Consider the following 27,127-nt stretch of genomic DNA (forward strand, 5'->3'; position numbering starts at 1 on the left):
AAAGACGTTTTTGAATCCGCAGCGCTCATCTCGCCGTCCGCCATCTTGGATTTCATTCGCAACATTCTGTTCATTTTGCACCTGAGAGCAAAATGGATGGAATGGCATTCTGTCCATTCCGGAATAAGAATGCGGAATAGAAAAACGCGCGCATTTTACATTCTGTCCATTCTCATTCCAGAATTGTGAATAAAAAAACGCGCCCTAAACTTGATAACGCCAAACTGAGCTGAGTTTGCAGATAATCGGATTTCCCTTTTTTTATGAAACCAGTAAAATTCCTGTTTTTCTAAACGCAATTTCAAGTTCAATTTCAAGGCCAATTCCCTAAATTCTCAGTTGTCATCTAGTTCCTAAAACACATGATTGAAAATGTTAGATAATCACTTACCAAGTATTTTTCAAAGTTCTCAGCTGTTGGATGAAATACCTTTGTTTGTCATATATATGAAATTTTTCTCATTAATTTTTCGATCGTGTGTTCTGTCGTGAATTGTAATACCGTCGTGAATGGTAATACCTGTCGTGAATTGTAATAACACTTGTCGTGAATTGTAATACCTGTCGTGAATTGTAATAACAGTTGTCGTGAATTGTAATAACGTACCTATCGTGAATTGTAATAACCTGTTGACGTAATTTGTAATAATCCGAGCTGTCGTGAATTGTAATACCACGTTGTCGTGATTTGTAATAAGACTTAAGAACAAACAATTATACAATGATGGTAAAATGATAGGCCAAACACGGCTCCTATTGGTCGAGATAGGAAGAATATGACCTTCTCAAGCAGTTTAAGGCCTGGGTTTGAAGGGTGTTCAGAAATTATGAATGATCTCCTATATCTTCGGTTTGTCTGTCTAGAAAAGGATGAAATTTTCCCTGAATATTAAACTTGATGTTTTCTTTTACCTTAACGTATAAATTTGATCACGTGACACATCACGTGACCAAAAAATGAAAATTTCGTTAATCGGCGATATGGCGGCGAATTTTCTTTATATAGATAACTGAATTAGTGTTTCCGATGCAAATTTTAAATATTTAACTTTCTATGTTTGGAATGACTGTCCTTAAATTTTTAAATTGGAGAAATTAACAATCAAAGGTTGAATAATATTGTGGACTAAAAAATGACCTTTCTTCTGATAAATTTTTTCTGGAGAACAATGGACGATCATTCCAAATGTGAAGCGATGGAGATATTTAATCTTTATTAGAAACGCGTTTCTGTTTGATGTTTTCTCTTAAAGCCGTCACCTACGTGTCAAATCTTTGCTTTTTTCACGAAAACGATCACGTGACATGTCACGTGATATATAGCACTACTTATTATGCTTAAAAATTTTCAGAATGATAAGATCTTTTTATCTTCCAAATTTCAGTTCAGTGCTATTGAATTTGTTAAAGTTATCTAGAATAAACCATTTTTCCTCTTAAAAGCCCTTAACCCAGGCCTTAAACTGCTTGAGTTCAAAGCTAATTTGCTCTTACGAATACGCCGTCTTTCAAAGATCTCCCTTTTTTGTACGAAAGTAGGAAGGGTCTTTGTAGATCTCTCTTAGCAGAGGCTGATTTTTTATCAAGTGCCATTTACTCATCTGAATGGTTTTTAGGTAAAGCACAGAAGGGCGCCAATATTCTGCAACAAACGGCAAAATGTTTTTGCGCGTTTTTCGGTTGTTTTGTAGGGCCGACATTCTTTCGCTGATATTGACCGTCCGAGAGAATTTTATCTTTAAGGTTATCGGGGTAACCTCTGTAGCGTAATCTCTGTGTGAATAGAGTAACGTTTTCTTCAAATGTTGTTTTTGAAGATTTTGTTCTGAGAAGTCTTCAAGGGAACTGTTATTTACAACCGAGTGTCAAGTATGTACGTGACTCTCATACGTTGAGACAAGTTGAACACGCTTGCAGAGCATTTTAAAAAGAATGAGACTTCCTTGTCCAAATGTATTCATTCACCACTCATATTTTTAAAACTACTTTGTTATGAAAAAGCGTACTTTTGTCGTATTTTAGAAAAGTCACGCAGCTGAAATACGGTCAGAGGAATAATTTTGCCCAACCAAGGGTGCCTGACAAATTATACTGTTCGGGTCAATTAAAACGTTGTCTTGCTTCAATTTCAAAGCGTAAACAAATGTTACCGACGAAAGTAAGCTGGATTTTGTGTTTCAAATTTTTAAAAAAATACAAAAGGATCAAAATAAACGTTGTTTTTCTTGCGTCAATTTTTATATTTTCTTTTGTAATTGTTTGTTCTTAAGACTTATTACAAATCACGACAACGTGGTATTACAATTCACGACAGCTCAGATTATAACAAATTACGACAACAGGTTATTACAATTCACGATAGGTACGTTATTACAATTCACGACAACTGTTATTACAATTCACGACAGGTATTACAATTCACGACAAGTGTTATTACAATTTACGACAGGTATTACAATTCTCGACACAACAATCGTGGCCGTTCGTATTCTTCAGAAAATCAGTTTAAGTGCTCCGTTTTTCCATCGCACACTGCGGTGTCTTATTATTACTTTTATCTCACATTACTAGACACAAATTACCTTTATGCTGTAATGGTGAAACCCCTGCGAGACCACAAGTTTGTTTGGATTTCTATATTTATCTCCAGTTAACAGTTCGCATCGAAGTTTTTTCTTTTCATTTGGCAGGAAAGCAAGGTTGAACGAAAAACATGGTGCGTTATTCAGGCAGGCGAGAGTACCACTCGCTTGGTTTATCCACTTCGAGAGAAGAGTCTAACAGTGATCCTTGAAGGTACTGGTTTTTGCAAACGACAAAATGTGCGTAGGATGATACGCCGTTTTCATAAGAAGCTCGCTTCAAACCATGGTTGCCTTCAGTTATGTGTTGATTCTGGTCTGCTAGGTTTGGAACTGTAAGCAATAAGGGAAGTTGAAACATTTTGTTTAACCATGACATTTTGCCAGAAATCAATTCAAAATGTTCCTGACCTCAGTATTTTTGAGAAGCGAGTAAACCTTATGAAAAGTTAAACATACCGCTGAAAAGAAATAATTAAGCGATATGTTTACCAATTTTCCATGACTCTTACTGATTCATTAGACTTTCCAATTACTTTCTGGATGCATTTCTCCAATTCTCATCTTTTTTTTAATTATGAAAGCTTATTGGTCGAGACAGAGGGCATTTTTTTCTTAATTTTCTTCTCGCTGAAGGCAAAATTACACACTCCTGATTGGCTAAGCACGCCATTTCCACGTTTTGTGCCCATCAACAACGAATCCCATGGAAATCAAGTACTACAGCTAGAAAGGAAATATATAAAGGTGAATTTTCGTGGCTGAGAAAAAAAACAGCAAAATCTTTTTAATTTGAATATGTGAAACATATATTTGAACTGCGGGTGATAGATTTAACATAGAAGAAAGACCCTCGCCCCACGCAGTTATTTACGTAACTTAAGCGGTTGCAAAAAGAAACAAATTTCTGCAAGGCTGATCGGACTGCGTAGAAAACTTAACACGACGGCGACATGATAGAGACCAAACCGAGAATCAACAGAATGCGGCAAATGTGGACAGCTGTTTCGAGCTGGTTGGCTGTTGTCAGAACGATGTAGCACAGCAAAAAGTAGAACGCCAACGCGAGTCGAGTGGTCTACCAAATGCACGTGGTAGCCGATTTCTGATGGGCCCAAATTCAGACATCCGTCACGTCATAGCGCGTGACTACGAACAATGAACAAAAGAACTGAAGAATCATGTCGCTGTCGCAATAAGTTAAATGAGAAAAACAAAACTTTCCTTCACAGTTACATGGCCAAACCATGTTAAAAAGTACATAAACATAAACGTAGGCAATAAGCAAGGAACCGGACAACGAAAATGCTGCGAAAATGCTGCGAGTCGAGCGCTCTACCAAATGCACGTGGTAGCCGATTTCGTTGTGCGGTCCCTTGCTTATTGTCTGCAAAAAGAAAGCCTGACGAAAATATATATTAATGTGACTGAACACACTTTAATTTGTGCGCGGTCAGCGACAATTCGCGTGACGGCGCGGGTTTTAATCAGACATTGACAAACATGGCGGTGAAAAATTTTTTGTGCCTGTTTTTGTCGGCTTTTGATTAACGCGCTCCTCAAACCACGAAATGGAAAAACGAGTCACTCAAGATGCGTTCAACTGTGTTGACTTTTGAAAAAAATGTGTGCCAATCAGCTTGCACAATTACAATGCACCAAAAAAGTTCGGAGTCGAGTCGTAACGATAGGAGTTGACGAAATGTTGCCAAGAGGAGAGCCGCAATAATTATTTTCTTTTCAGTCTTCCACTAACTATCCTGCTTTCGATGTTGCTTTCAAGAAGAACCGCGAAGTGTGGAAAAAATGACGAGAACAGCGAGCAAACACTTCAGGAAAAATACCCATTTTATTTTTCGTGCACCGTGAAAACCGCGAAGCGCAAGACAATGACTGAAGCAGCCAGGGCTGAACTTTGCAAACGTTGCTTATTTCAGTCCTCCAACCGAAAAAAAGGAGAACAACAACACATCGGTGGAACCACACATTCTTCGCAAAAACAGCCATGACCCAACGAATGCTAGTGGAGAAATGGTGAGTGCAAACTGGGGGAATTGGTTAATTATTTGCATTCCTTCTTGGCTGGGTTATGTATAAATAAACACTTCAAAGAGATCATAAAGTTTTGTTTATTTCAACAGTTTCCTGAGTTAGCCAGTGACAACAAGCCCGCAGAACTGTCTGGATACAGAGTTATTGATCTCGGTTTTTTCAACAATCTTAATTTAAAATCATGCCAGCACTACAAATCTGGTAAAATGTGGTTACATGCTTTATACAATAATTTTTAATTGTCCAAAGCAAACGTTCTAAAAAATGCTTTGAAATAGGTCAATAACTTAAATTTCGGTCCTATCCATTTCTCCTAGGGCCCCTTTCTATTACTGATGCAGTGACGGAAATGAAGAAAGGATGTGCAAGCCTTATTTCTGTCGCATCCCAGAAATGTGGCAGAACAAATGAAATTCCTACTTCCAGACAGCACCACACTGGCAGAAGAGGCCCTGGAGCCTTATAACATAAACACACGAGTCGCTCTTGGTGCCATTGATAGTGGTATAGGATACTGACACACGTCAACAACTTTTTGACTACATTAAATGTCACCACAATAAATTGGAGCGCATACAAGCGACGCGAAGGGGAGATTGGTCTTGCTGTTGAAGAGGTTGCAGCTAATTTTTTCAGAATGGCTTTGCAAAATGAAATTGATATTGAAAAATCTCATGGGAAGACCCCTGACCCTGACGGCTTGTTACCTCTCTATATTTCATATGCTATGCAATGGTTAAAACGTGGGAGGGCTAATGATTCGATGACAAGGGATGGAGCAATCATGGGCTCAAAAACCAAAAAAAGTCCTTGATTACTCTTGCGCAAATCCTGCGCAAATAAATTATGTCGTATCTGTGGAAGTGCTCGGTTAAAAGGTAAAGAACCAGCTCATCATGACTGCCGCCAAAATCACAAAGGTACCGTGTAGCATGAAAATTTTGCGGGTTTTAATTTTTGCGAATTTTGCGGATTGGCCTCGATCCGCAAAAATTAGTTCCCGCAGAAAAAAAACACCCGCAAAATAAAACGCCGCAAAAATTAACTCCCTTCAGTCAAATTAAAAACTCCGCTTTTAATCGACTTGTGCCACTGGAGCGATATTCATTGGACAATGATTTTCCATTGGAAAAAGCAACTAGAGCTGTCAATTCAACTGAAGCAATTCAATACATAAGATTGGCACGAATGGATCATCTGAAGAAACGCAGACTCGAATCGGCAGACTAACCATGTTCTAGTGGCACTCCTGCGGTGGCCTGCACAGAAGTTATTTCAGTTCTTGAAACTTCAACTGATGAGAGTGTTATTATTATCACTGAGTCTGTTTCATTGCGTTACATTAGGGCATAGTTTGGCATTTTAGCAGCCCGCTCCCGGTTAGTTCTCAAAGTTGTATCACTACATCTTTCACTCGAAAGCCCCTCCGTATGCTTAGGAAGGATTCAGCTACGGTAATTCAAACATCCATACTCCTTTCTTTCTCTAATGGCAAAGATTTGAAGGGAGAAAATCTGAAGGAGAATTTAACTAAATTGTTTCAAGTATACTCGAGTGACACTGTTTTTCACAAACTTGTAGAAAATGCCTCCTCGCAGAGTAATGAAAGCTTACACTGCACAGTAGGTTCCAAAGTTCCTAAAATAAGGTTTTATGGAGGAAGCGAAAGTGCAAATCAAAGAATTGCTGCCGCTGTTGCTCAGACAAACCTTGGTAAACAATACCAACTAGACACTTTACACTGTGTTGATATAGAACCTGGCCAAATTACTGAACAAAAAATAGCAGTAATTGACTATGACAGAGAGGCTGAACAAAAACGGAAGTCAAGCATTGAATTTAAGAAACAACGTAGACTGAATTATTTGAAAAGGAAATCGAGAAACAAATCTAAATCAAATCGAGAGGGAATCAGCAACGAAAGTGGCATTGCTCTGACCCTTGACCCTGAGCTGTTACAAAAAGCAATAGTCACACAACAAGAATTGAAAGAATTCGAAAAATTTGTTCCTTCGCCTGTCCTGTCGATGAAAGCAGTGCTAGGGGTTTGGTTTTGTAATATTTGACACTGAAACAAGCTGTGCAGGGAAGCAAGCTGAAATAATTCAATTGGCAGCCGAGGAGCTGACAATTGAAGGAGCCTCGTTTTCTAGATTTACTACACCGACGAAAGAAATTTCTCCTTATGCTTCTCGGGTAAACAAATTCAAAACAACATGGGTTGGTGGGAAGAAGATTCTGCATCATGAGGGCAACCCTTTGCAAACAGTTGAGCCTCTCTATGGGTACCCACGGTCTTCGTTTTCTTCGCGACTTTTTTGCAAATCTTCGTTTTTCGGATTGAAATGGTTTAAACGTTTATTAAGTGTTATTCACAGTTGATAAATATTTCACTTCAATAGCCAGATAGCAAATTGCATAACTGACTGTTTATTAATGTCATGTCTTTAATGATTACGTTATCAGTGGACTATTTTTGTCGTTTTCAGCCTTGTAATGGCATCATGTGGTTTCGCGGCAGCGAATTTAAACCACTGTTGACACCGTTGTCAAAATCTCAGTGAAATGTGGTCAAATGCCAAAATTCAGAAATAACAATTATTTTCTGTAGTGTTTACGAGTTCTGACAGTTTTATATCTGAGTGTTCAATTTGGTCACGCAAATTTTGGTCAATTTTCAGATCTTCGCTTCAATCTTGAGATCTTCGTTTTTTCCGCGGTGATCTTCGCGTCTTCGATGTCTTCGGAAATACCCATAGAGAGGCTCACAGTTTCTTTGCTCAAAATTGTCTTCGATTATTTGTTGATTTCCTTGAGGATTCAAAGCGTTCCAATTCTTGTGACAAAATTGTACTTATTGGCCATAACTCTGCTTCTTTCGATACCCATATCCTGCTAAGAGCACTCCAAGATATCTCGCCAGAGCTTCTTCAAAAGATGAATGAGTTAAATGTTCACTTTGTCTCGTCTTGTTCCGCAACTTGATCAAAGATAAACACGAGGCGTTCAAACACGAGGCGTTCAAACAATTAATCAAGGATCACTTTACAGACACCTTTTTGGCGCTGATTTTCAATGTCACGATGCGCTTGAGGATGTAAAGGCGCTTAATAAAATCCTTTTCAAGTCCTTCCTGCACTTATCCCCTTCTAAAATTGTCAACAAAAGCGGTACAACGGAACTAAATTTAGCCATCGAAGAAATGAATTACCTCGATAAAAGTCACGCTCCCTTGAAGTCCTTTGACGGCGTAATCAGCGATTCCTCACAAGGCGGGGTAATGAAGAAGTCCATTGCGAAAAAGCTTGCAAATTCCGGTATCGGCTATCATCACGTGAAGCAACTTTTTGAGACACAAGGAGAACAAGGGCTTCTCGCCATTTTAGCAAATTCGCCGACAAACAGTCGAACTCGTCGCGTTCGTGGAACTGCAGACTCTTTGACATTACTCTTCATTTTCAGTCATTTTAAAGGAATTCAGAGTTGGTTTTCATTTACATTGTACCGTGTCCTCCTTGTGGAGCGTATCTTTGGCAGCAAAAAAGATTCCATTCGCCGATGAACACGAAAATAGAATTATCCTTCGAATCCGAATTCCAAGAAATTATTTCGTCCTGCGCATGCGTACATGTGAGACTGCTCTATTTTTTGACCTTGCAAGACGAGGTACACAAAGGAGAGTTTTTCAAAATCTAGTCATTAGAATTTTATGAAATTTGGCACAATTAATATATTCACCGCATTTCAAATAATGAGAACTCTAATACAGAAGTTGAACAAAGGAATTCTGTGAAACAGTCCATATTCAGTGGGCAGCTTCATTCTTAAAATTTTACAAAACCGTTTGTTAAAATTTGTTCAACTTAATTTCAAACAATAATAATTATTTATTGAAAGCTGTGTGCAAGTTCAGGACAAAATCTAATGACTGGATTTTACGAAAGCCTCATAAAAGTGAAATTTTAGGGTTGTTTTCAATCATCCGCTTTGCCATGGAAACAATTGAAAGATCCAATGTATATGCGTTATTGACCAAGCGTGAGGTCAAGATGGCTGGATGTTGGCCAAGTTCTTTTTTGCGTTTTTATGGACCGAGACGAAGTCGAGGTCCATAAAAACGTAAAAAAAGAACGAGGCCAATATCCAGCCATGACCGAACAAGCTTGGTCAATAAAGGATTTATTATATGGCTTTACAATCAAGTTAAAACTACAACAACAAAACAAAACACAACATGAAACTGCTCTACTCGGAAAGAAATTCTTCATAGCCGGCCGATGCAAGATTTATTTTCAGTGCATTTTTGAATTAGCATGCAATCGTGGAAAACAGGGAATCCTAAATTATCTTAGGGTTCTAACTTTATTATGGCTTAAAGGGAGTATACAATTATTGAGAACGAAAAATTTAGATTTTCGTAAGAGCGGGAAGATTTGAATAGAATCCGGCAAATTCGCCATTTTCAGCCGATCGCGCGGTGGCGTAAATAATAAAAATGTTTACCCAGTTTTCGGCTTCCAATCATTAATTCTTAAATGAAACAATAGATTTTGAGATTATATGCAAACATAAGCCGAAAAAAAGAGCAGGTAAATCAGAAAACTGTGCGAAACTTTGACAAGATTTTGTTGTTTACAACAAGCAAGACGCGGCTAAATCAAAAACGTGAGCTTCTTCGGGGAACTTAAAAAAATATATATATACTTTTCTGAACTGCTCTAAATACTAACCGCAACTTCCACTACGCTATGATCTAAATACAGTCATTGCAAACCTAGAGAACTTATCAATTTGGCACTCGACTTGAGACAATAAGTTTTTCAAAATCAATTGTATCTAAATACTACACGCAGAGCAACTCACCGATTCAACTCACATTCATTGTAGCTGAAACAAAGTTTTCACTACACCAGGACGATTCCATTCTCTTGCCCGCTCGGGTAGCCAATCACAGCGCAGGATTTGACTCATCTTGCCTGCTCGCGGAGCCAGCCATATAATAATAGTCATTAATAAACATCTTCCATTACTATACTTTCCTTTCGCCAAGTTTCAGCTTCTAAGCTGCAATATTCCTCACATAACACCTTGACGAATAACATATACGAAAAACCTATCAAAACTGTGTTCAGTCGAACCTCCAATGACCTCTGCGATGCCTGTACAGTGCTATCCCAAGTGAGCTATCAAGCCAGCTAAGAGCTGGTCATATTGGTCTATGAGTAATATAGAACATATGCAAATGATAAAAGTGAAATATTTGGGATAATTGGAAGGGAACTTAATTCCCACTGTGTCCGGCGCTACTATCCTTTAAAATATATATGTATATAAATGAACGATGTATGATGCATGCAAATAAAGATTGTCTCCAGCCTTTCTGCAATAAAACTGTACTCTGTTATCAATAAGTTGAACAACAGTACAATTGTCCTGCTCAATCGTGCGGAAATACCTTGGCTAAGCATCAGGCGACATTCCGCGCGATTTCGGAGGATATTTGTTAAATGTATGATGTATAATACATAACACACAAAACATAAGGCACAATACAGTAAAACACTTTCTTCTTTCTGTTTTCAATGTCCAACTACGTTGATTGATTGAAGACAATTTTGCTTTTTACTATTTCAGCTGAATATGACGGGCGAATAACGGATTTTTAATTAACTAACGGTGTGGACAATACTGGTTGCATAATCGAAAACTGATAATACTTGTATTTGAAAAAAAGTACAACCTTTTTAAAATCAAAATATGTTTCGACAGAAACATCTATCATATACTTATATTGCATTTATACAGTTCATGTTGCATGAGAAGATGCTCACAAGTGCAATGATCGTAACATATTTTAAATATTTTTCAAAATAAAAAAAAATCTCTAAAGTACATTGAATGTCTGTTAAACTAGAAAACTATTAAGAGAAAGGCTTTTCAAAGTTAGAGAAACAAAATCTTGTTTTACTTCTGAATCTAGATTATACAAATATCGGTGCATGTGGTGACTTCATACTGATGGTAACGTTCATATGTACCATGCATACACATCAACACAGGTCGAACCACTGTTGTCGTATTCTAAACAATCCGCGAAGTCCTGCCCATACCAGATCTGCAACTCTTGGTGCTGCAACAAAGACAATGGGCTGGAAAGGTTGCGAAAACGTAGCTCTGGGGAATTGTGTGCAAACCCTTCAAGAAAGTAAGAGTGGTTTTTTTGTTGGCAATTTTTAGATGCTTGTAATTCTTCATGGGGTGGTATTATTGCTTCTCTCTTGGGATTTGTTATTATCGTCAATGACGTGTTTTTGGCGTAGTTTCCTGAATGACGGCAACCCCAGTAGGAAGGATCGTCCTTAGGATTGCACCGTATGGTCCCCCTGCGGCGCACAAGCTTCATGGTCGTGACACGGCCAGTCTTGGTCACGTTGAAAGGACCATATTTGTTAGCCCGAGCTCCAAAGCAAACAGGAGCTGCGTTGATTTTCTGCCAGACGTCTAAAATGAAAAACACATTATCAGGAATCAGGAAAATTAAGGTCCATTCTATTAATTCTAAACCTTTTTTCATACCAGTTGGAAGAATTCAGTAAAGAATAAAGTAAAAAATTGAGAACGTTACGAAAATCTCGTGATGCAATTCGGGAAATTTAACTGAACAAGCAAATTAACAGCATCACAACTAACTAGCTGACTGACTGACTGACTGACTGACCAGCTGACTGACTGACTGACTAGCTGACTGACTAACTGACTGCCTGACTAACTGACTGATTGACTGACTGACTAACTAACTGACTGACTGACTAACTGACTGACTGACTGACTGACTAACTAATTGACTGACTGACTAACTAACTGACTGACTGACTAGCTGACTGACTGACTAACTGACTGCCTGACTGTCTGTCTGATTAATTAACTGACTGACTGAATGACTGACTAATTGACTGACTGACTAGCTGAGTGACTGACTAACTGACTGACTGATTGACTAACTGACTGCCTAACTGTCTGTCTGACTAACTAACTGACTGACTGACTGACTGACTGACTGACTAGCTGACTGACTGACTAACTGACTGCCTGACTAGCTCACTGACTAACTAACTGACTGACTGACTGACTAGCCGACTGACTAGCCGACTGACTAACTCACTGACTGACTAGCTGACTGACTGACTGACTTTCTCACTGACTGACTGACTGACAGACTGACTGACTAACTGACTGACTGACTGACTAGCTGACTGACTGACCGACTGACTAACTCACTGACTGACTAACTGACTGACTGACTAACTAACTGACTGACTGACTAACTGACTGACTGACTAGCTGACTGACTAACTAACTGACTGCCTGACTGTCTGTCTGACTAACTAACTGACTGACTGACTGACTAGATGAATAACTGACTGACTGACTAACTGACTGACTGACTAGCTGACTGATTGACTAACTGACTGACTGACTAACTGACTGACTGACTAACTGACTGCCTGACTGTCTGTCTGACTAACTAACTGACTTACTGACTGACTAGCTGACTGACTGACTGACTGACTGACTAACTGACTGACTGACTGACTGACTGATGCAATTCGGGAAATTTAACTGAACAAGCAGTATCACAGCATCAAAACTAACTAGCTGACTGACTGACTGACTGACTGACTGACTGACTAGCTGACTGACTGACTGACTGACTGCCTGACTAACTGACTGACTAACTAACTGACTGACTAACTGACTGACTGACAGACTGACTGACTGACTGACTAACTGACTGACTGACTAGCTGACTGACTGACTAACTGACTGCCTGACTGTCTGTCTGACTAACTAACTGACTGACTGACTGACTGACTAGCTGAATAACTGACTGACTGACTAACTGAATGACTGACTAGCTGACTGACTGACTAACTGACTGACTGACTAACTGACTGTCTGACTGTCTGTCTGACTAACTAACTGACTTACTGACTGACTAGCTGACTGACTGACTGACTAACTGACTGACTAGCTGACTGACTAACTAACTGACTGACTGACTAGCCGACTGACTGACCGACTGACTAACTCACTGACTGACTAGCTGACTGACTGACTGACTCACTGACTGACTGACTGACTGACTGACAGACTGACTGACTAACTAACTGACTGACTGACTGACTAGCTGACTGATTGACCGACTGACTAACTCACTGACTGACTAGCTGACTGACTGACTGACTGACTCACTGACTGACTGACAGACTGACTGACTGACTAACTAACTGACTGACTGACTGACTAGCTGACTGACTGACTGACTGACTGACTAACTGACTGACTTACTTGCTGACTGACTGACTAACTGACTGCCTGACTATCTGTCTGACTAAATAACTGACTGACCGACTGACTGACTAGCTGACTGACTAACTGACTGACTGACTAGCTGACTGACTGACCAGCTGACTGACTGACTAACTGACTGACTGACTGACTAACTAACGGACTGACTGACTGACTAGCTGACGGACTAACTGACTGACTAACTGACTGACTAGCTGACTGATTGACCGACTGACTAACTCACTGACTGACTAGCTGACTGACTGACTGACTGACTCACTGACTGACTGACAGACTGACTGACTGACTAACTAACTGACTGACTGACTGACTAGCTGACTGACTGACTGACTAACTGACTGCCTGACTATCTGTCTGACTAAATAACTGACTGACCGACTGACTGACTAGCTGACTGACTAACTGACTGACTGACTAGCTGACTGACTGACCAGCTGACTGACTGACTAACTGACTGACTGACTGACTAACTAACGGACTGACTGACTGACTAGCTGACGGACTAACTGACTGACTAACTGACTGACTGACTATCTGACTGACTGACTAACTAACTAACTAACTAACTAACTAACTAACTAACTAACTAACTAACTAAATAACTAACTAACTAACTAACTAACTAACTAACTAGCTAGCTAGCTAGCTAGCTAACTAACTAACTAACTAACTAACTAGCTAGCTAGCTAGCTAGCTAACTAACTAACTAACTAACTAACTAACTAACTAACTGACGGACTGACTGACCGACTGACTGACTGACTGACTGACTGACTAACTGACTGACTGACTGACTGACTAACTAACTGACTGACTGATTGAATTACTAACTGACTAACTAAATAAGCAAAGAAGCTAATGAATAAATAGATAAATACATAAAGGGTAGAAAATGAGGCACATCTGTAAGGGGCCAACCCTCGCACAAGCCTTCAAAGTACATTTCATCGTGCGAATTACCCATTCAGTTTTCGTCAAAACATTTAGTTGGGGTGACTAAGGTTAGGTTTCCGGCAATCGAGACAACTGCAAGTTCCCTGGTCTTCTCCCCTCGACCTCTCTCCTTGTCCCCTTGTGTGTTCTTTTTGTGAGGGAAGTCGTTGCGACCAAAATGAACTAATTACAGACGAAAGCAAACTATGTATGCCAGATGTCTCCAGTGTACCGCGAGAGAATGCCTTCCCATGATACAGTCTTTTAACAAATGTCCGCAACCAGTTACCTCCTGCACGAAAAGACACCATACACTAACATTACTGTATGAGTAAGGGGAGCGGGAGCAGAGATTCAAACTGTGGTGTCACTAAGACCTGAAACTCCGTACCTTGACAGGTAGCTAGGATTGCCGCACCAGCATTTCCATCTGAGTATATCCAGTAGTCGCCGTTCTTCATTTTGTCTCCCTCACTTGCCTTGATTTCGCTACAGGATTTGGCAGGAAACGCTTGCACTGAGCCTAGCGGCACTGTGAGATAAAAGAATTTTAAAAGATACATGTACATATTTAGTTATTGATAGGCACCAGAACAGCCAACTACTATTTGTTATCAATGTATTGAATAATAAAACAATTATCCTGCTCAATCTTGCGGAATATCGCCTGAGTTTAGCCAACTCGGCCTACGGCCTCGTCGGCTAAGTATCAGGCGATATTCCGCGCGATTTCGCAGGATAATTGATAAATGTTCCCCAAGTGATATTCCCCAATTTCAAAAACCTTTAAGGCGCGTCAAGTTTGCAATTAAAATTAATGTCAAGATGGGGGGACGGTTTGGTTTTGTGAGAAGAATAAATAAATAAACCTGCTGGTCGATAAAGCAGTACCAGAAAAAAAAACATACGCTCTAAACGTTTTTGACGATAAGTTGTTCGTAAACGAAATGTTGAAATACTCAAGCTCGTATTTGTGACACTTTCTCTTGGTTTGAGCTCTGTTCAACAGTCCTTGAATTAAAAATGTATCAAAACTGAAAAATATGAATTATTCAAGTTTTAGCCCATCTCGGAGTATTTATGGTTTTCTTTCAGTCTGACGAAATGAGAAAGCCATCAACAAGCTATTAAACGAGTTTAATAAGCTCGAAGCTCGCTCACACGACGGTAAATATTATAGTTGTAATTCAATGAGAGCAATTTGTGCTGGCCTGGATAGGAATTTAAATGAAGAAAGCATAAATTTCAGTACCATTACTGACAGAGCTCAAGCCGGTAAACGATGCTATCAATGCTCACCTGGTCGAGATCGCTCGCAAAGACAAAGTCTCGTCCACGAAACATAAACCAGCCATGATACCCCGAGATGTCAGTTTCAGTTTATTGTTTTTCCATAAAAAAAATTCACAAATGCAAATTATTATTATTTTTAATGGCGAGGAAGCCCATGGGAAGCCACCGGGCTTATAAATAAAAATAATTAGAACAAAGTATACACATGGGTATGGAATCCTCAATTATAATTCTGAACTCTTTTAATGGAAACTTCTACTTCTCTAATCCTCTTGTAATAACAACCCAGTGCGCATGCTCGTAACGCCATATAAGACACTACATCTCTCCCTTCCTCTAAAAATGAGAAGGGTAAATGTCACTATGAAAATGTCACTATCAACAAAAACAAAAACAAAACTCAACATATCGTTTCCTTAAACTATCTGTCCAAATGATGTTCAAGTTACATGGTGCTTGAAATGTTCAGGCAAATGTTCAACTTACATAGTCCTTGAAATGTTCAGGCACCCTTCTTGTTCTTTCCGATCCGCGAAGTGCAGGTGGTGCTTCTGGTTCATCCTCAACTGCTTCATGATATCCTTCAGCTACATCAGCTGCTTCAGCTGTCTGAATGCTGGGTGTAAATTTTTCTTCCTCGTCACTTGGAATGAGTTGCACTGGTACGCTGGAAGGCAGCTTTTTGAAGAATGACGCATCCCTGGTTACAGTGCGTTCTGCGTTTTGGGCTGTAATCATGCTTCCTTTCTTGTCTTTTATCTCAAGTGGCTCAGGTTTAAATGGTGTGGACATCTTGTTCTGCTTGGGCTGTTTTAGCAATACATTGTCACCAACACTTAGGTCTGTGTTTTTGGCATGGCTGCACCTATCCGCATATTCTTTCATCTCTGTTTTTCTCTTGGCATCGATTTGTCTAACCTCTTGAGGTGCCAGATCGTGTTGTATCTGAAGTAGTGTGGACTTGAGTTTTCGTCCATTCAACAATTCAGAGGGAGACTTTCCTGTGGTGCTGTGGGGAGGGGTTGCCCTGCACTGTCGAAGAAAGGTGAACAGCTCTTGTCTCCAGTTCTTGCCTTCTATGACGGCTGTCCTAATTGCCTTCTCTAGTGTTCTCATCAGTCTCTCCGCCTCCCCATTTGCTCTGGGCCACATAGGAGTTATTCTGCGATGAGTGAGACCAAGGTGAGTGGCAAACTTTTGGAAATATTCGCTGTTGAAAGGTTGACCATTGTCAGTTCTTACTACATAGGGAATTCCTTGTCTAGCAAAGATGCTGTCAAGGTGTGGAATTTCTGCTTTTGCTGATGTTGACCTCAGGATCTCAACTTCTGGATATCTGCTGAAGTCATCAATCACAACTAACAAGTAGTCTCCATTTGGAAAAGGACCACAGAAATCCATGGATAGCTCTTGCCACGGACCTTGTGGTAGTGGGGACATTTGTAGAGGCTCAGAAACCGGCTTTGTATCATGGTTTGCAGCTTGACATGGTAGACACGCTCTTTCCATTTCTTCAACCATTTTATCTTTCCCTGGAAACCAGACTGAATCTCGCAGAAAACGCTTCGTCTTGACGATGCCTTGATGTCCACTGTGGGCCAACATAATCACTTGCTGTCGTAGTCTTCCAGGAACTATTATGCGGGTTCCTCTCAGAATTACACCATTTGATACTGACAGCTCCTGTTGGTACTGACCGACATCCTTTCCGACTTCGTGCTACTTTTGAGTTGTTATCACCCTTGCCAGGTTCTGCAATGTTTCATCTGTTGCTGTTGCTGTCGCATCTTTGATCTCTTGAAGGGTAACGGCAGATGGCATAGCATTAGTGATCACAAAGTTGACATAGGCATCAACTCTCGATAAATGACGGGGGGTCTGTGACTGCTTGGGATCAGGATGACGACTCATGTAATCGGCTGGGTTGTCTGCTCCTGGCTTGTAAACGACTGCAGTTTCATATGGCTGTAGGCGCAGCTGTAGTCTTTCAAGTCTCGCAGCTGCCTTGCAGGTGGGGTTGTAGAAAATTGTTGCTAATGGCTTGTGATCTGCGATGACGCGAAAAGATGATCCATATCGTTACAGGTGAAAGTGTTCAACTCCCCAGATCACTGCAAGGGCCTCTCTTTCGGTTTGACTGTAACGGCTTTAGCAACTTGCATAAGCTATAATGTTCATTCCTCCATCTGCTGTTAATTGTGTGAGAATTGCTCCCCGTCCAACAGGGCTGGCATCAACGATCAGCTCTGTTTCCAACGAGGGGTTGAAGTATTTCATGACTTCTGGAGTTGCCATGCGAGCCTTAAGACAAAAAAATGCATGTTGTTCTTCTGGGCCCCACAACCATTTGGCATTTTTGTGTGTGAGTTGACGGATTGGAGCGGAAATGGATGCAAAGTCCTTGATGAAGCGTGCAAGGTACTGGGCCAAACCAAGAAAACTACGTGCCTCAGTTGCATTCTTGGGAGCACTGGCGTTGATGAGGGATGAAATTTTCTTGTCATCTGCACTGATGCCGTCTGCAGAGAAGTGATGGCCAAAGAAGTCAATGGATGATTGGTTGAACAGACACTTGTCAGGGCTCGCAGTTAGATTTTTTTCTCTCATTCTCTGAGGAACAGCTCGTAGAGCCTCGTCATGATCAACTTGGTTCTTGCCAAACACTATTATGTCGTCAGATATGTTTGTTGCACCTTCGACTCCCTGTAATACCTCTTCTATAGACTTCTGAAATATTTCAGCCGCTGAGTTGACTCCAAAGGTGAGTCGCTTGTATCGAAATAAACCAATGTGCGTGGCAAAAGTAGTAATGCCTTGATAATTTTCTTCCAGCTCAAGTTGGTGATAGCCTTGGTTTAAGTCTATCTTGCTGAACACAGTGGATCCATTCAGATCAACGATCAGGTCTTCTACAGTAGGTACTGGGTGTCGTTCCCGTTCTATAGCCTGATTGGCCGCTCTCATGTCGACGCATACGCGTATACCTGTCTTCTTTGGAACTACCACTATCGGGGACACCCAAGGAGTCGGTCCTTCAGCTCGTTCTATTATGTCAAGTTCTTCTAGATTCTTGAGCTCAGCCATGACTTGTTCACGAACGTGAAATGGTAGTCTACGGAACTTTGAGCAAGTGGTCTTGCACTACTATTGACATGTAATTTCGCAGCTTTATCTTTCATCTTCCTCAGCCCCTCAAAGCAATCTTTGTATTCCCCCACGATGTCATCTACCTGGGGTGCTGATACGCTGTTTACTATGCGCAGCAGTCCGAGATCAGTTGCCGTCTCATAGCCTATCAGGTTTCCATCCTGTCCGTCAACGACACAGAATTGTGCGACCTTGAATTTGTTGCTCACTCCCGACTTAATGTTGGCTTCGAACGTTCCAACAAATGGCAAAGGCTCGGAAGATCTGTAGCCATAGATCTTCTTTAAAGTAGGTGAAATGTGAATATTCTCCATCTGATTGAAAGTATACGTGTCAATAACATTCACTCCCGCTCCTGAGTGTCACAAAATTCATATTATTCATGTTTTTGTTGTTTTCATTTCATGTTTGCATTTTCATGTTTCGTGTTTGCATGTAGAAATTTAGTCGTTTCTTTTTCATTATCTAAATTCGTTAGGGTTATTGTTAATTATTTGTAGTCTTAATTCGTCGTATTTTTATCAGTCAAAAAATGTCACTAGTGTATTAGTAGTTATTGTTTTAGAAAATGGTGTGTAGTATTGTAAATTTCAATGTAATCTAACTAACTATTATTATTCCCGTTACCGTATATTTTGTATCTTATTGTGTAATCAGCATTTATTGTATACCTTGTAGTTAGCGTTTTCTGGAATCTTCTTTGTAATGTCGTAATTGTGTACAGTATTTAAATAGAGGTCAAGGTTGTTGTTGTGTAGTTGGTTGTTATTCTTGGAAGGAGAAAAAGGACAGAGAAGTAAGAAGAAGTAAGGAGAAGCAAAAAAGTTTGTATTGCAAGGTCGAAGGCGAAATTGTTCAAGTCACTGTCAAGAGCCATTGGCAGGAGCCGGCCGTGTTTTCCTTGACATAAACCCTTTTGTCAGCGGCGGCGAGTGAACAAGCGGCGGAGTCAAACAAGACGGGAACAAAGAAGAGAAAAGGCGCCAGAAGAGAAGAAGCAGAGGTTTGTGTGAACGGTTGTTGGTGCGGTTTGTTTATGCGAGTGGTTGAAGTAGCAATTTGTTTGTGCTTGGAGAAGACTTCAAGAACAAGGAAGGACTGAACTGAACTGAAATAAGTAATATTGTTTAAGATAATTAATTAGGTTAAGAAAGTTTTTTTTACGTTACCGTTTATTGTGTTTACTAAGCGTTTATGTATACTAAATTAATTAAATTTGTTCTATTACTTAGTCTTGTATTACTTAGTGGGTTTGCGGGAAGGGTTTTGTACAGTCCCCTTTTAAATCGTGCCTCACAAGGGAGAGATCCACGTCACACTGAGTCGATTAGACATTTCACTGTCTTTTCTCCAGGGATAACTTCAGTTAATGGTTGTGCCTCGTCACGCACGGAGTGGAGAGTGATACAGTAGGTGTATTCTTCATCAGTGGACTCATCACTATCTCCTTCACCCACTGTGTTGACTTTCTTGGCAGTTAATCTACTTCTGCACACCGTAGCGAACGGGGAATCTTCCGTGGCGAGTGTATATTATCGTTCAACTGAGTAGAGAAGTCTGGATTTTAACCTCAAAATAGTATCAAGATGGCGGCCAGCGCACGTGGTGGTGAGAAGAATGTTGTTTTTTCCATTGTTTATCCGATGTAGTTGTTTCGAAATGAATGTAAATTGAGTTGTAGTTGTAGGTGAGCTCGTTTGGGATATCCTCGTCGCCAGTTATGGAATCCTCAATTATAATTCTGAACTCTTTTAATGGAAACTTCCACTTCTCTAATCCTCTCGTAATAACAACCCAGTGCGCGTGCTCGTAACGCCATATAAGACACTACAATGGGATCAAAAGTATACACATGGGATCGAGATTCTTTACGAACTGAGAAGCGGCTTGTCCTACTCACGAGCAACCGAGTTCAACCCTCAGCGATGGTGACCGACTTCGTTGCTGGCTCCATTCAATGTCAAGTTAGCAAAGAAAGCGCTCTGATGGAAATCCAGCAAAACAACCGGTGGCGTCGTATTCGACTGCAGGTTCCGACTCGATTTCTTCATAGGACGTTTTCGGCTGGTAAATTCCACAATTGTATTTTTAAGTAAAGTACTGCTCCAATTGAACACGAGATAAAGGAAGAGAACGCGAGAACGACAAAGAGCCGGCTGTTTCGTTGATGGCGGTTTACATTTTTTCCGGAACGCGATACTTTACAGTTTTTCGCTTTCAGTGATCTGGGTTGACAAAATCTGTTTGGCTCTGCCAAAAATCTCGACAAATTTTCTCTCCACCAAATTTTGAATTTGGTAAACGCGTACGCACTTGAAAGCAGCGGTACTTGTAGTGCTCGGGCAGTTTGAATAAAGTGCCGATCCACGATTACTTGTACTTGAAGTGCAACTGGAACAAAGATCTGCGAGCCCTATAGTAGTTGTATGGAGTCGCATTCAACATTTCTAGGTAAGAATAATGGTCGTTTTAAAAAATCTTCGCCGTTCTCCATCTTCACAGCTCGATTGCCTCGCAAAAATGGATTACTTTGGCGGGCTTCTGCCTGAATAGACTCTTTGAAAGCAAGACCAAATTTACTTGATTGACATTTTCATTATTAACGCCTGTAAATTGTAAAATCTGACAGTTTTAATGCTTGACAATAGTTTGTCCATTTCCGAGGCAGGGCGACGTTTGTTACGACTTGACAAAAATTTAGTGGAAATAAAAACACTGTGCGCACTTAAAGAACGGAACTGATGACAAATATTTTTGCAAAAATTCGCCTAGTGCGTCCGGGCCCTTAGCTTGTTCTCGAGATCGAGCTAGTTAGATTCCCTGTAACCTTATCCGCCACTTATATTTTGCTTTTGTCTTTTACGGAATTAAACAAGTTTCCTTTCCTTTCAAATGTTTTACCTTTTCCCCAAACAAACGCTTTCGACTGAGGCAAAATCTGACGTAGAGAAGTGGAGATTTTGGAAGCCAACTGACAAACTTTGACGTGATTGACATATGACAGAATGGCAAATCCTGCCGATTCCCGCATGTTTCCAAAAATATTTAAGGATAATAAACACAATAACCTCCATTTGACTTTGAAAATATGCTCAGATATTTGTCCTTGGACATTATCTGCTCCTCGAAGCTCACACTTTTCCTCGAGCTTCGCTCTCGGAAAACTGTTCGCTTTTCGGAACAGACAATGCCCGCGGACAAATATCTGAGCATATTTTTGCGCCAAATTTCGTTATTGTTTATTTATTTGTCTCTTTGTGAAAAGTTGTGAAAGACAGTGGACAAGACTACATTTGTGGTTCGGTTCAAAATAGCCGGAAAAGAGGACTCATTGACTGTAAGCCTTTGAGGTAGATTTAAACAAACCTGTTCTGTTAGTTAGTCTTATGTACACCGCTTCAAAGACTTGTTTTCTTCCGATTGTTGTTTCGAATTTAGTTTGTAGATAACATATGTTTACCAGACATAGTTTGAGAGCAGTTTGTAAGCGAAAACAACCCCAACCACGAAATGTTGATAAGCTTGTAAAGATTAATTTTGTAGCTCATAACCTTTTGTAGTAAGTAACACGTAGTTTTATGTCTGATGCACTCCATATTTCGAACATAAACTTGAAATGTGTAGTTTTCTTAGCAAGGGTTTGCAATTTCCTTGATGAGCATCATTTTAAAGATTCTCGAAATTATTATGTCTAAAAATCCTTTCTTTCTGTCACACGGTTGTTTAAAGACCTTTAAAGGCTTTATTAGCTATTGGTGACTGGTTTCATATATTTTGTTTTGATATAATATTTTGAGCATATGTGTTGATTTGGAAAGAACACTTAAAGAGCATTATAAGGACAAACATAAGAAAATGGTGTGGAAAGCTGGGAGACAAGCTCAACCTTTCTTTTTTAACTGGAAGTGCCGGTATAAAAGGGGCCTGGCCTGGCCATTCTCACCTTCAGTTGTCAATCAACCATCAGAGCGTAAACAACTGACAAACAACATGTGCCTTTTTCTTCAGTTTTTACCGATAAAATCGGCTTAGTTTTCAGAATAATTCTTTTTAAACATATTAGAACTTGAAACTATAAACCTTCACAGTTTTTTCCAGTTCTTCTTCCTCGGCAGTCACAGATATAGTCATTTTTGTCGTACAGTGGACGACATGTTCCTCCATGTATGCATGGGAAGCTCTCACAGGGACTCTAAGAAAAGTAACAATGAAAACCTTGTTGAACTATCACCAGAAAGCCCTTAGTGTTTATTTTGTGGGAAGTTTTTATTTTTTTTTTTTATTATTATTATACCGTATTCTGTAATGGTATGATTGCTTTAAAAAAATAAAGAACTTAACATTGAGAGAAGGTGAGCCCCTTTTTTTACTTCTACCAATCTGTCGCTCATTTCTGTAAATAATATTTTATGTAAGTAAAGAAAAATAGGTGGAGATCTTAGCCTCGGTTTTCGCCGCTTACTCGGTTTCGACCTTGTCCTTCCCCGAGAAGAGACTTTCTGGGGAGGAGCGCGGGCTCATTTCCTAAACAGCTGCTGATAATTGAGCCTACAAAAATCTCAAATACTTCAGTTATAAGGAACGGACCATTGCAAAAGTTATGGGGGGTGGGGAATTTTAGAGCGGCATTAATTTTTTCGTTAATGTTTCCCTTGCATGAGTTTTTTTTAGGCCAATGCGAGAGTACTTTTAAGGCTAATCGGCGTGCGAGAATTTTTTTTCATAAGATTTTCCCTTGCGCGAAAATATTTTTTTTTGTACTTCGTCCCCACCCCATAACCTTTCTAATGGACTGTCCCTAAAGCTAATAAAGATTGCGCAGTGCGTGGCAGAAAATTTACAAGCTTATAGCTTCCGTGTGATTTTCTTCTCGATTGGCATAATTATGTTTTCCGTTGTTTGCATTCCACGTTCTTGTCGCGGACGGCGACTTGGCGGTCTCAAGTTAAAATTTTATTACTCGCATTCATTTTAATTTTTAGAGCTGAAACTTCGAGTGTAATTAACAAAATAACAGTTCTTTCGTTTTGTATAGTACTCTCTTCAATTTGTGACACACCAGGATCGACTTTTGCGGTTAAAGTTGGGCGTTATTTTGACTATCAAAACAACACACACGCAGGGTGCACACAATAAAAGCCAGAAACTATATTACAATAGTTATTTTGCTAAACCTTTTTTATGTGGTGTTAAAACTTTGGATGCCTGCTAAATACATGATTAATATCAAGTAAATACGAGCTTTTGCGCGCTTGTACCGTTTCGATGAAAATTGTCGAAATTTGCACCCATTTCCCAGAAAAAAAAAAATGTATTTTTAGCGAATTTTCGAACTCCATTGAAATTCTCAAAATGTAAAGCGCTTGGGGATTTCTTAATATCATTTCTTGAAATAGTTCATCCAAAGCTAGGGATTTGTGGTTGGTATCGGCCAAAATTCTTATATTTCGAATTAATTTGAGATCCTCGATATTTTCCGACATTGGCTCTTAAGGGTTCATCGATAATAATGTTTTCATGAAAATTAATTTAAAACAAGCAGGTTTTCAGGTTTTGGAAGATCCGCAGTTTGAATTAGAAAATTTAATGTTATTACGGTAAATGTAATCTTTTTATATCATTTGTTGCTCATCGTCTTATTTTGATCCCTGTTTGGATCAATGTTGGTGGTTTTCTGAGGTTTGGGGTAAATTTCCAAGATTACGGACCCAAGATGGTGTAATTCCCGCGTCATGAGACGTCTGGTATTACTTCCAGTTGCGGACCTCAAATGAAACATCTTTGGACGCACTATCTACCCTCCAATTCTCATTGCCAAAGCTTGTATATTTGCGAAGTTGCCACAGACTACATAAAAAATGCACGGTTCTGTGAACATTTTAAAAGAAGATTAGCGGAAACAATTTTTAGCATGACTAACATCCCAAAGAGCGACTAAAGTATTTTTAAACTAAAAGTAAAACTTTTGACTAACTGCAGGATATTCTCAAGAAAGGCTACGATCTAATCCACCTACCGTCACGGTGTAGTGATGGAAATTGTGGCTTGACATAAAACTTTGGGAATGATTGTACTTGTCTGTTGCAAGGAGATGACAAACATGGTGGTTCGTGTTGATGTCAGGTAGAATGGCAATGTTGAAGGAGAAACACGCCATGTTGATGATGCAATCCAAGGCACAGTCGATGTAGTCTTCCACATTGATAGTGTCCAAGACATGGGAAATGTTTAACTTGTGGTTTAAGAATGCCTTGAATTTTCCGTAATGGAGATGTTGATATTCACCCCTTTGGATCTGCCGAAGAAAAATGAGAAGAAAAAATTGTAGATATTATTGTAGTCCTCAGCGAACAGTCGTTCTTCAGACATCATGAGCAAAAATAGCCATTAGTCTCATATTGGCCATGAAGTCGATTGAGAGAAGGTACAAGTCAAGATCTTGTGAATTTAGGTACAATTAATAACTGATATAAGCCTGTACACTAATCAGAGTTTCCAATTGAGTAGTTTAAACCAGTTGCCATTAATTCGATCCTTCCTTGTATCCATTTCTTTAAATTTAAAGGTAAATGAAATTAAATGATGATCACTCAAAGATCATTTTTAAAAATCGCGAATATCACACGTACAACTTCAGGGTGATGACTCTAAATATTTTAGCTTTTTCCATTTCTCGTCATCATGAACGCGGTCTGAAACAAGAATCGTATGACGGTATGTGTCTAGTATGCAGCATGGTCATATGTAATCTGACAGCGTTTGAAAACTTATTTTTAAAATTAGTCTAGCGTAATGGACTGACCTGTGCGTACTGTTGAGCAAACGTGGCAAATCCAAGAGCGACCAAAAGGGCCGTTACCGCAAGACGCATTTTTATCCTTTAGAGGGTGTTTACCAGAAGCGTTCTGAGAGAAAGATCTTCCTCGATGCGTTTAAAACAACAGAAAAACTAAACAGGTGGCAATAAATGTTTGATGACTAATGATGCAAATTCCGTTATCAATTACTTGATTGTTGTTTGTTATGGAAACCAAACGAGAAAAAAGGAATAACTTAAAAAGCTGATAAAACAAAACGAAGGAGCTAGTGGCCATCAGTCAATTTCCTTCTGAAATTAACGGTCTAGACCTTTTTAGAACTGATTTATCCTTTTAATATTTTTTGTGGTTATTTTGATACAACAACTAATAAAACCATAATAATTTCACTTTTCGACCGTAGCGTCATGATTCCTAACCAGATGTATACAATTAACGTACATAGGCTTTATGGGGCATCAAACTTGGCAACGGATGTAAACGGGATGTTAACTCACAGACCCCTTGCTGTGAACGGAAGCTATTTCTATATTTTTTATTTACTCTCCATCCCACATTTACGCATTCAAATCCTGTTTTGCATTCTTTGACTTGGTATGTTACTTCCCAAAAAAACTAGCTATAAGTGGGAAAAGAAAATGAAACTATTTTCACACGTGTTGTATCAATAATAACTTCTTTTTTTACAGGACTAAGGCAGTCTGAGGGCCAATAACTAAAATCAACCAATCAGATTACTCTATTGCCGGTCCAATATTTTGCAAGTATTGGACCGGGTATTGTCCCGAATGATCCCACGTTGTGTTGCGCTTTCAACTTAAAATCAAGATGGCGGGCAATACAGGTTGTCAGACGCTGTTTCTGGTGCAGGCAAGAGAAAGCTGTCACATCATTCAGTGGGGAAAACCTGCATCGGGAGATTGCTTCACGCCAATTTCCCGAAAACTGCGTGATGTAGTTAAGCGAGCACAAAAATATCAAGCGCCTACAAATCGGCTTCTATAAGCCAACGTCAGATGTCGGATGCACTCAGCGGAAGAAACGAGTCAACAACTGGAAGCTCCAGCGATATAAATTTTGATGATTCCTACGATTACGTCAACTTTCCTTCGGATTTTAAGACTCAGAACGTTGTGACCTCCCTCTTCAGTTGTTCAGGTTGCTCGACAAGCTCATACGCTCTTGAAGCGTCTCAGCTGGTTGACTTCGTTGATGCTAACATAAATAATGTTTTATCCATAACGGGCTGCACATTCCAGTTCATGACAGGGCTGGTTAAACTTGTCAATAAACCAATTCTATTTAAGCGACCAAGAAGGCTCTTCATTGAAAGCGACCACGAAGATTGAATTATGTTTGTATATTTCTGACTCACCCTCGCGTGTTTGTTGACTGCTTCTTTCTACCGATCAACCTTGCCATGACGATTTTGCCATTTACTTGAATTTCGACATGCCCAACGAGCCGTTCATTTAAGACGTTAATTATCCAGGTGTTAAAAACCACAAAGCGTTAAACCAGTCCACTTTGTTAAACTAGTTCTTTCCTCGTTGAAAGATTTTTGTAGAATCCCTGAAAGCTATTTTCTTTCGAGAGAAGTGAGTTGAATGGAAATGGAAAGTGGGCTTCCTTGACAGTTTTGACAGTTTCCTGTTACGCATGATAGATTTTTTACTAAAATTATTTTTTTGGTTCACTTTAAAGTACGTGAAACTGATTTCTGCACTGTAATGGCTAATACTAACTTTGAGTTTGAAAATCATTTCAGTCGCGCGGAAACACTTGTGGTAGGCCTTCAACCAGTATCGTTTTTTTGTTTTTTGACGAAAAGCTATATTTATAGAATAATAATAAAAAAATTATCTTTAGTCGTGTAATAAATCACTTATTGACCAAGCTTGCTTGGGACCTTACTGGGAGAATATCGGCCCG

At 39.6% G+C, this 27,127-nt stretch overlaps 1 protein-coding gene and 1 pseudogene across 1 annotated transcript; one reads left to right on the forward strand and one right to left on the reverse strand.

Annotated features, from left to right (window-relative positions):
• Window positions 1-4,351: 4,351 nt before the first annotated feature.
• On the forward strand, window positions 4,352-5,448 carry LOC146469791 (uncharacterized; annotated as a pseudogene).
• Window positions 5,449-9,880: 4,432 nt separating this feature from the next.
• LOC146469792 (uncharacterized) lies at window positions 9,881-25,300 on the reverse strand. The gene is made up of 5 exons (XM_085122832.1): window positions 25,180-25,300; window positions 24,394-24,672; window positions 22,458-22,569; window positions 14,329-14,469; window positions 9,881-11,135 (listed from the first exon to the last, which is right to left on the reverse strand). Exons 1-5 carry the CDS (start codon window positions 25,246-25,248, stop codon window positions 10,663-10,665), a joined length of 1,074 nt encoding a protein of 357 aa, XP_084978958.1. The 5' UTR covers window positions 25,249-25,300; the 3' UTR covers window positions 9,881-10,662.
• Window positions 25,301-27,127: the final 1,827 nt, after the last annotated feature.

Source organism: Pavona decussata, unplaced genomic scaffold (assembly GCF_977016875.1).
Source record: "Pavona decussata unplaced genomic scaffold, jaPavDecu1.1 SCAFFOLD_118, whole genome shotgun sequence".
NCBI classification, from domain to species: Eukaryota; Metazoa; Cnidaria; class Anthozoa; order Scleractinia; family Agariciidae; genus Pavona; species Pavona decussata.